At 35.2% G+C, this 10,747-nt stretch overlaps 1 protein-coding gene across 2 annotated transcripts; it reads left to right on the top strand.

Moving 5' to 3' along the window:
* The first annotated feature begins 6,321 nt into the window (after nt 1–6,321).
* Nucleotides 6,322–9,049, top strand: LOC125140017 (polymeric immunoglobulin receptor-like). 2 transcript variants are annotated; one of them, XR_007139212.1, is made up of 7 exons: nt 6,322–6,481; nt 6,593–6,895; nt 7,085–7,414; nt 7,554–7,640; nt 7,925–8,037; nt 8,156–8,193; nt 8,581–9,049. XR_007139212.1 is itself a non-coding variant. In XM_047806828.1 (7 exons), the coding sequence occupies exons 1-7, from the start codon at nt 6,445–6,447 to the stop codon at nt 8,617–8,619; spliced, it is 918 nt and encodes a 305-aa protein (XP_047662784.1). In that variant the 5' UTR covers nt 6,322–6,444; the 3' UTR covers nt 8,620–9,049. The 2 variants fall into 2 exon arrangements, 1 of the variants encoding a protein (XP_047662784.1); XM_047806828.1 differs by having other exon boundaries at nt 7,954–8,037.
* Nucleotides 9,050–10,747: the final 1,698 nt, after the last annotated feature.

Raw genomic sequence — 10,747 nt, forward strand, 5'->3', positions numbered from 1 at the left:
TTCTTATATATATATAGTATATGAAAATTTTAGAACTAAAAAAAAAACAAAAACAAAGCTAGCAACCAAAACCAAAGAATAAAAACTACTACTACTAAAAAGAATAATCACGCAGATGAATACAGCATTGTGAGAAAGAGGAAATGACAGAACTACGAATGGGAATGGAATGTTAGACCTACAGTATATAGGAATGGAATAAACAACTGTTGTCCCCCTTAAAAACTTAAGTGTGGAAATATATTATTATTATTATTATTATTATTATTATTATTATTATTATTATTATTATTATTATTGTTATTATTATTATTATTATTATTATTATTATTATTATTATTATTATTATTATTATTATTATTATTATTAACTATTAATTATACAGTATTATCATTTTATGCAAACACTGCAATGAAAACACCAACACCCTGTTGATAAAACCAGAGGCGGATGTTGACTTCAGGAGAACACAGAGCGACCACGCTGAACATCAACGAATCCTCTGTAGAGATCGTCAAGAGCACCAAATTTCTTGGCGTTCATCTAATGGAAAACTTCACCTGGTCACTCAACACCAGCTCAATCACCAAGATGCAGCAGCAGCGTCTCTACTTCTAACAAAGAATGGGGAAAGATATAACTTTACCTCATATAACTGCTGCTACTATATTATGTGTTCATTCTAGTATTTCTGAATGTGTACTATAGAACATACAGTATGTACACTGGTCTGTGCTGCTTTTGTGTAATGTCTTGTATTGTTTGCACTCTCTTCTGTCTTGCACTGTTTGCACCAGATTTTACACTTTATGTGGCTAGGACTAACTTGCTTAAATCCTTGGCTCCATCTTTGTTTTATGTAGCACCATGGTCCTAGAGAAACATTGTCTTATTTCACTGTGTACTGCATCAGATATATATGGTTGAAATGACAATAAAAGCTTCTTGACCTGACTTGAATTTTGAAAATACATCTGTTTGAGAAGGTGTGTGCCGCTTTCCCCACTACTGCTCGGTTAGTCCACCGGTAACATGGCAGTTACCTAGATTATTTTAAGCAAAGTTCACAACTGGGTGAGTACAAAAGACATAATCATATTAAAAATTGTTACTATGCTAGTTAAAATACAATAGTATTAAGAAAGACATGCCTGTTGGCTGGAGATTTACGCTGGTCAAAGAGTTTGACAGCATGCAACATATGGAAATGTATCCCACTGAGCTCCTCAGTCCACAATAGAAATAAAGCTTAAACCCTGTGTCACCAATGAGTTAGTCATATAAACCAAAAAACAGCTCTTACCTCGTGCAGCACAGCGGAAATGAGGCACTGCTAAGTAGGGGAGCTCTCCTATGATGTCACTGACACCATTTTTATAGTCTCAGAACAAGAGACTATTTTTATAGTCTCAGAACAATATTGCTACATCTGTTAATAACATAACACAAGGTTCTTAATTTATCTAGACTAGACTACAAATATTTTTATTTTAGACAAATAAATATGTAAACATGTAGAGATAAATAAGTAATTGTAAGTGTTTTAAGTGATTTTGTTGTTTGCTACATGTTGCTAGTTGCTGTAATATTAAATGAAAAGTAAATTGTTAGGTATGATTGGTAGTCAGGTGATGGACAATGTAAATTATGTGCAAAGTACAGACAGGAACTCTGGCAAGACTAGCTATGACAGCATAACTAAAAGGCTAGAGCCAGTAAGTAAGGGCTTCCTGGGATGTAAAGAGTCCACAGTCTGCAAACTTGAGCGAATTGCGAAGGTGGAAACCGACAGCATCCAGACATCCCATTTCACCAAACATCTATGCCCATGTACCTAACGTTTACCTAAGAAAAGATATTTATAAAAAACTAGACTAAACAAATGTGTTTTTTGCCTGGACTTAAACACTGAGACTGTGTCTGAGTCCCAAACACTAATTGGAAGTCCGTTCCATAACTGTGGGGCTCTGTAAGAAAAAGCTCTGCCCCCTGCTGTAGCCTTTTGTACTTAAGGTACTACCAAAAAGCCTGTACCGTTTGATCAAAATAGATGTAATGGATCATAAAAAAACAAAAAGATCACTCATTTACTGTGGCGCGAGACCATTAAGTGCTTTATAAGTTAATAAGAGTATTTTATAATCATTGCAAAACTTGCCTGAGGGCCAATGAAATGAGGATAAGATGGGGTGATATGTTCATATCTTCTGGTTCTTGTAGGACTCTAGCTGCTGCTTTCTGGACTAACTGGAGCTTGTTTATGACCCTACTGGAACATCCAGACAGTAAAGCAATACAATAATCAAACCTAGTGGTAACATGCAATATTTCTGAGATGAAAAAAGGCAACACATGTGATATTTATGTGAACTTCAAATTATAGACTGGTATAAATAATCACACCAAGGCCTAAATCCTGAATGATACATTTCATGAATATCATTCATTTTATTATTATCAGGTTTTTTAATCAAAGATTTGAAAACTGCTTGCCTAAAAGTTTAGAATGAGTTGGATAGCTACTGGTAGTATCTGTTTAAAGAAACATGTGTGTAAGGGATCCTGTATGCAGGTTGATAATTTTGAAGAAGAATTATTACATCAGGTAATATATAAATAATGAACACTTGAAGTCTAAATACTGATCAAAAACAGAAATATTATCTACAGCATTATCTATCAATTTGTTTGGTATTAAATTAATGGTCTGAATTTTCTGCCTGATATCAATATTTCCATTTAAATAATTCATAAAGTCATTATGACCTTCTACAAATAGATGGTGTGTGCATTTCGACTGTGTTTTTATTCCTAATTAATTTTGCTACAGTATTAAATAATAATAATAATAATAATAATAATAATAATAATAATAATAATTATTATTATTATTATTATTATTATTATTATTATTATTATTATTAACATTTAATTTTGGATTATTTTTCACATCTTGAATAAGAGAAATACACCGATCTAGCAGAACTGGGAGATTTTCTGTAGCTACATGTATGAAGGCCCTCTTTCCATGCTAATCAAAATACTGCTAATTTAGTTTGACGATATTTACGGTCTAATTTCCTAGCTGATTGTTTTAAAAGTTTGTGTGTTGTCATTGTACCAGGGAGCAAGTTTTTTCTTTCCTTTTAAGTGTAGCTACAATATCAAGGGTGTAGCGAAACACTGACTCTAAAACCTGAACAAGTCTAAAACCTGAACATGTTCTGTGGTCGGATGGCGATCCAATCATGGATGATAATTCTGGGAGACTGTTTGTGAAGCTCTCTGCAGTAGTAGATATTAATGTACTATAAAGTTTGCTAGTAGGTGTTCCAGCTACTGTTTGCTATATACTATAACAGTTACGCATTTCACTTTTGACACCAGTTTTCTCGCCGATAAAACATGGGAGACTGACTGACTATATAAAATTCACTAGTGTATATCTGCATCATATCATATGAGAGATAAAGGAGAAGCAATGTGTGCTCTTTTCCATTGTTATGATTCATCTGTGGAGAAAGCAAAAACTCCAATTATCTTAGCATCGTTTATCGCCCTAGCAGCTATAAAGAAAAATAATATTATTAATAATAAGAAACACACTCACTTAATGTTACAATCCCTATCAATAACTGAGTGTCACTTAATCTGAGAGGGGCTAGACTGGGATTTTCCTCGATTTTATTAAAAAGTGAATGTTATGAAGATGATGATGATGATGATGATGATGATGATGATAATATTGAATGAATAAGTCCATCACAAGTTAGTATCAACTTCAGTATATGAGGCATGATATTAGCCCATTTAAACCACTGTAGTATATAAAAATACTATTTTCTAATGACTTTTCATTGAATATTAGTGTCATTTATTTATCTTTACATTTTCTGAAAGCAGAAAGACCGTATATATTTTATGGGCGCGGCCTTTAGATGCTTCGCGGTAATAGCGGTGAAAACAGAACGTAAGCATGCGCGAGCTCCTACAGTTAATCTATATAACATATGTGTTAAATCTACATCATACATCCGGGAAAGCACAGGAGAAGCAGTCGAACACCGATGCAGGATCGCCACCTGCTGCTTCTCCGCTTCACCAGCAGATGGCGCAAGCGGGGGTTAGCGACGACCAAAGAACGGCAATGATGATAATAGATTAGTTAAAATGGAGCAAGCTTTAAGTTATGCTTTAAAAAAGCTCATTATATGAGACGAAAGCATAGCTACTTTTATTGACGTGTATAAGCAGGTTACACCACTTATAAAACGTTTAATTTTATTAATTCATTTCACGGTGTGTAATATTTGCTGCTGTGCGTAAATCTGTAATATGCTGAAATAGAGTTTTTGTTGTTGTTTGTTTTACAATTTTGTAACCCTTTGAAACCTAATAGCATGGAATTCATTATCTGATCATTAAACCAGTCTTTTTAACTTTTTATTTATTTATTTATTTGTTTGTTTGTTTGTTTATTTATTGAAAATTTATGAGAAAAAAAATCAGTATCATACAGAAGTTTCTTTTAAAGCCTTAACTTGCTTCCAGACCTCACAATCTATACTGTATACTATAGGGGTGAGTTTAAAGTAGGAACTGTAGGGGTGTTTAATGTTATTGCCCTTAATGCTATTGTCCCACTTTCACCTTTACTTTCATTCACTTATTTATTTATTATAATTTTTTCCTCTGTGAGTTGAGCATGTGTGTCCGTATGATCAGAAGATACTATATTGTAATTAGACGCGTCTTGCGCAATGGGCGCCCATTGTTGAGTCAAGTGGATTTTATATTATAAAAATGAGCACATCAGTGAATGAAAATTGATTTAAATTATCCGACTTCTCCACTCTGGGAATTTCACCCAGGGAATTAACATGCACAGGTTCGAATCACCAGTAATGGTGATGTGAGTAATGGTCAGAGACATTGGCCACCATAGAAAAATAGACAGACAATTCTCAAATAAAGCACCATTAAAATAAATGAACACGTTTCTTTCCCACCCGCCCGCTAAGAGTCAACAACAAAGTCAAGGAAGGGAACTTGATCCTACAAACAGAGGTGGAAGGACAGAATAAACTGTCCAAGCATACCTTCATTACACACACACACACACACACACACACACACACACACACACACACACACACACACACACACACACACACACACGCACAAAGACTTGTGAAAGTGAAGAAGCTAATGAAGGAGCAGTCTTCTATCCCCAGTGCTCAGACAACAACAAGCACATCAGAGAGAAGAACAATGGAATAAATTTTTAGTTGATATTGTGTTCAGGCTCAGCTATCCAAACAAATACAGGAAAACCCACAATACTAATAATGAACACAATAACAAACAGCACTTATATCAACTTAAACAATCCAAATCCTTAATAATTCATTCAGCTGTTGCAGTAAATAATCAGCTCAGAGAGGACTGGATTGTGGTGATGCTGTTACATCTGACCTACCCAGAGCCAAAGACATGTATATTAGGAGCCCAGAGATGTAAGTTACCATCAATCAGATTTAATGACCACTTGGAAAATGGCAACAGACGAATCAGTACCAAAGTGGGAGGCAAATATACTTAACCTTGCTATATTTCCCCTAAGTGATATAATGTAAATAATGTATTCCCACTTCACACCCAGTGATTCTAGTATAGGCTCCAGACCCACACGGACCTGACCAGGATAAATCTTTTACTGAAGCAGGATTAAGAAATAAATTCATTCATACATTCATTTTCTACTGCTTATCCGAACTTCTCGGGTCACGGGGAGCCTGTGCCTATCTCAGGCGTCATTGGGCATCGAGGCAGGATACGCCCTGGACGGAGTGCCAACCTATCACAGGGCACACACACACTCTCATTCACTCATACACACTCACACACTATGGACAATTTTCCAGAGATGCCAATCAACCTACCATGCATGTCTTTGGACTGGGGGAGGAAACCGGAGTGCCCCGAGGAAACACCTGAGGCACGGGGAGAACATGCAAACTCCACACAAACAAGGCGGAGGTGGGAATCGAACCCTGGAGGTGTGAGGCGAACGTGCTAACCACTAAGCCACCGTGCCCCCCCCCCCCCTATGAAATAAATAAATTAATATAATTAAATGAATAAAGATATATTATAAAGATTATAAAGTATAGATTAGAGACAGACAGATATGACCGCCATTATATAATACAGTGAAGTGTATAACAGGTCATTAAGAACTTTGTGTGGGTTTCATGCAGATCTGTATTGCTGATGAATAAAATATTGTGTGAAAAGAGGAATTGACTTAACAAGACAGAATTATAAAAGCAGAAAGACACCAGAGCACAAAGTAGAAGTGAAGATCAGTAGAACTTAACACAGTGAGATAGACAGAGCAGAAGAAAAGAAGCAGAAGTGAAGTGAAGCTGAATTTTATCCAGGATGAAGATCCTCGTCATCATCCTCTACCTGATCTCAGGTCAGATATTCATCTGTAGTAAACTGTATGTCATGTTATTTATCCTGTATAATGAGAATATTAAAAGCTCAGTGAGGTTACTGACATGAGATTTTTTGATTTGATTGACAGGTCCAGTAGACTGCTCTGATGTGATTGGTTACTCAGGTGGAAGTGTCATTGTGTTCTCTGATATAAACTGGTACAAACACAATAGTAAATATATCTGCAAAGTGAATGAAAAAGACTGCACTGATATAATACGTGTTGACACCAAACGCCACCAAGTTCAAGAAGGAAGATTCAAGTTGTATTCAAACACAAACAAATTCTTCTTAGTATTGATCAGAAAGCTGAAGCCACAAGATGCTGGAATGTATAGATTTGGACTGGGGGATCAGAGCAACTTGACCATGAACCTAAAAATTTATAATAGTGAGTAAAAACGTGTTTACTAGTAACTGTCTATCCACTCACACAAATTCAAAGCATTAATATTAATTAATTAAGATATATAGAGCTAGTGCTTTTATGAACTGTGCAGGATAATACACATCTATAATGCTTTAAACTAAAAATGATGTATTTTTGTTTATATATATTGTTTGTTTGTTTAATTGACAGATACATCTTCCAGGTTGCCCAAAATAATAAACGCTTATCTTGGGCAGAATATTACCATCACCTGTAACTATCCAGGGGAGTATGAGAGAAACAGCAAATATGTCAACACAGTGGATGATGACATTAACATTTATCAAATTCTTAATACTAACACAAAATTTCAGAACAGCAGATTCTCCATTTCTGATGACAGAAGTGCTAAAGTTCTCAGTGTGAACATCAGCGACGTGAGAGAAACTGATGAAGTATTTTATTTATTTGGTGTGTATTATGGAGACGGATCAGTCAGATATAGCTCCTACTTTACAGAGGTGTGGCTACATGTTACAGGTGAGCATTTTATTTTTGACAAATCACTCAGACTCAAACTCAACCTGTGTACAGAGAGCATTAGAGTCTTGTTTTAGTCATGGTCTTGTAAAAGTTATATAGCTAATGTTTCCATGATTTTATTCAATCTCATATTTAGAACTGAGCACAAAAACTCCCCCAACAACAGACAGTGACCTGATGACCATAGCAGCACTGATAGAAACTCCATCTGCAGTGTGTTTCAGTAAGAACTATTTACTCTTTATACATAACTCACTCTTTCATTGTGTTTTTGTCTTCTTTTGACTACTTTTTGGTTCTCTGATGTTACGGCTTCTGTTGTCCTTTTCAGCAACATGACAGTGTTAGACCAGCTACTACTAATAATTGTAATCATTGTTTCATTTAATAATTGTTTCATTTAAGTTTAAATATGAACCTAATGACAACACTAAACTATGAACACACACACACACACACACACACACACACACACACACACACACACACACACACGCACACACACAGTATATGTGTATGTTCTGTATTGTGTCCAGCTTCCTCTGTTATCATCATCATCATCATGCTGATCGGAGGATGTGGGTTAATGATCTACAAAGTGAGACAGAAGAGAACACAAGGTGAGTTTTACACACACACACACACACACACACACACACACACACACACACACACACACACACACACACACACACACACACACAGCTAATAAAATGTTATGTCTGTGTACAATTACAGATTATACACTTTCATTCAAGAGTAAAGAGAATAAACAAGTGAGTAATTGTGTCTGTGTAAGTGAGTTTGTGAGTGAGTGTGTGTGTGTGTGTGTGTGTGTGTGTGTGTGTGTGTGTGTGTGTGTGTGTGTGTGTGTGTGTGAGTGAGTGAGTGAGTGAGTGAGTGAGTGAGTGAGTGAGTGTAAATGTGTGAGAGTGTGTGTGTGTGTGAGTGAGTGAGTGAGTGAGTGAGTGAGTGTAGCATTATTTTATGAAGCTTGTTTTGTGAATATAATAGAATTCTATAATGTGATTTATTGACATTTTATTGTGAATAGAACTTCAGAAATTTCCTCATTGATATAAAAACACATGACGATGTTAAAGTGAACACTGAAGTCATTACTGTGAGAGGATTTAAATTACTATTTTTTTTTCTGCTTTCAGCTTACTCCTGATTATAACGCTTATTCTGCTTCTGGATAGGAAAACATTAAAACTAGCTCAATGTAAAACTGCTGAAGAGAAAGAATCAGTCAGAACTTCCTGCTTGAGCTGCTGAGTTGTTGAAGGACTGCTAGCTGTATGTGTGTGTATGTGTTTAGCATTAGTTTTGTTTAATATAAAGTTGATTGTTAGAAATGCAAATTATCTGTATGATGTATAATGACAAATCATTATGATGATGATGATGATGATGATGATGAAGAAGATGAATTGCTTCTAATTTTATAGAGATTAATTAATTGTTTCTTATCCATGTATCCATCTTATGCTCTGATGTTACTGTCTTAATTCTGCTTTGTGCTCTGATTAATAGAAGTAATATTATCACAGTTTAAATATGAACTTGTGTCATGAATCTAGCTGATAACAGGAAAGACCTTTGTCATATCATCTCATTCACATCGAACATTTTCGGTTATGCTGTTGATGCTTGAGAAGCAGATCTACAGTCTGTATAATCGTGTATCCTTGCTACATGTCAAGGAAATTCTCCTTTACTGTATTTACAAATCTTTATCAATAAAAACACACTAACAACCTGTGCATTAAACACTGCATTCATTTTTCTCAGCATTCGTAAAGAAGTTTTTTCATTCTTGTTATATAAATCCAATGTTTTTAATAAAAAGAGAACATATATTCAATGATAAACAATAATTAATGCATTAAGGTGACTGATGCTCTGTATATTGGGTATTTATAAAAGGTAGAGTTTGTCATTTATACCTTCATTAATCAGCTGTGGTGTGAAAAAATGTGACAAATTATTTGTACTTGGGTAACCTGCGTACTCGGGTAACCTGCTTACTCGGGTAACCTGCGTTTTTTGTACAGCATCTTGAAAAAGTATGAACTCTTTCTTAAATGGTTCCACATTTGTGTAGTTTAATGACCTGTGAAAGTAAAAAAAAAAGGGAATAAATATATCTGTTATGTTTGAATCTGCTTGTAAATTTAATTAAGTATGTTCTGCAAAAGCATTTAACACTCATCTGTATTAAAAGGCTAATGAGGCCATAATATTTATGCTTATGTATAGCAATGAAATCTAAAGAAATAGGATAAAATAATCTGTTTCTGGATAATTGTCAGGTCGTCATCTCTACCTTTTGAACGTAAGAAAGTATGTTGCTGTTTGCTGTTTAATTCATACTTATGGGAATTCTGGTGTCTTTCAGTAAGTCAGATCTGTTGGGTCAATAGTTTAAAAGTGAAGGGAGGGTGGGGGATGGAGGGGTGTAGCAGTCTATTACCACTACTTTACAGAGATTCAGCTTTGTATAACAGATATCACCTTTTAATTTTGCCATTTTACAACCTTTTGTCAGTTTACTTGAAAAACCTTCACTATTACGCACTTTAGCCTAATCCCCCATGAATATATATGTAAATATACACTGTAAATCTTTTCATTTTAAATTTACAGTAAAATACTAGCAGTACTGGTTTCCAGACACCTTTTTACACTTTATTTTTATCTGGGTTGCCAGATTTGTACAGGTTTCCTACTGAACAACATTTACAGTGCAGTACTGTTATTACCAAATACAGTATCCTAAATTTTTACTGTTTAAAACTGTGTTTGTCTACAGAAATAAAGAGTATTTGTCAGGACTTAGCCCAGTCTTTTGACCATGTGCTTCTGCTTATGTTCCGGGTCACGTGTCTGCCCCGCCCTTGTTTACTCCTCCCCGTCTCTGCACACCTGTTAATTACTATGTGTTAATTGTCAAGTCTATGTAATCGTGCACGTTCTTCCTCGTCCTTTGTCCTGTCTATTTTTAGCTCCATGTTCCTGTTTAGTGTATTTCAGTTATTAAACACCATTTATTTAAACTATCCTGCATCTTTCTCCTCCTGGTGTGACAGTATTTAAGTTGACATATATTTTTTCTTTTAGTTGTTGAATCAGGTTGCAAGAAATGCAACGATTATTCACATTTCTTGCCATTGTCTATCAAAATATACTGTAGAACTAATGTACCTCTATATCAGTTTCAGAATGCTCCCCAACACCCACAACTGGTTAGGGGTCATACTACCCTCTGTTCATATTGGGTGATAGTCTCAGGTGGTGCGAAAAAGGTTGAGATCATCACTAAATACA

Source organism: Tachysurus fulvidraco, chromosome 23, assembly GCF_022655615.1.
Source record: "Tachysurus fulvidraco isolate hzauxx_2018 chromosome 23, HZAU_PFXX_2.0, whole genome shotgun sequence".
In the NCBI taxonomy this organism is placed as follows: Eukaryota; Metazoa; Chordata; class Actinopteri; order Siluriformes; family Bagridae; genus Tachysurus; species Tachysurus fulvidraco.

Coding starts and splice junctions, on each gene's coding strand:
- LOC125140017 (XM_047806828.1), top strand. CDS start 6,445: ATGAAGATCCTCGTCATCATCCTCTACCTGATCTCAG. Junction 6,482..6,592: donor CATCCTCTACCTGATCTCAG/GTCAGATATTCA, acceptor TTTGATTGACAG/GTCCAGTAGACTGCTCTGAT. Junction 8,194..8,580: donor AGAGTAAAGAGAATAAACAA/GTGAGTAATTGT, acceptor TTCTGCTTTCAG/CTTACTCCTGATTATAACGC.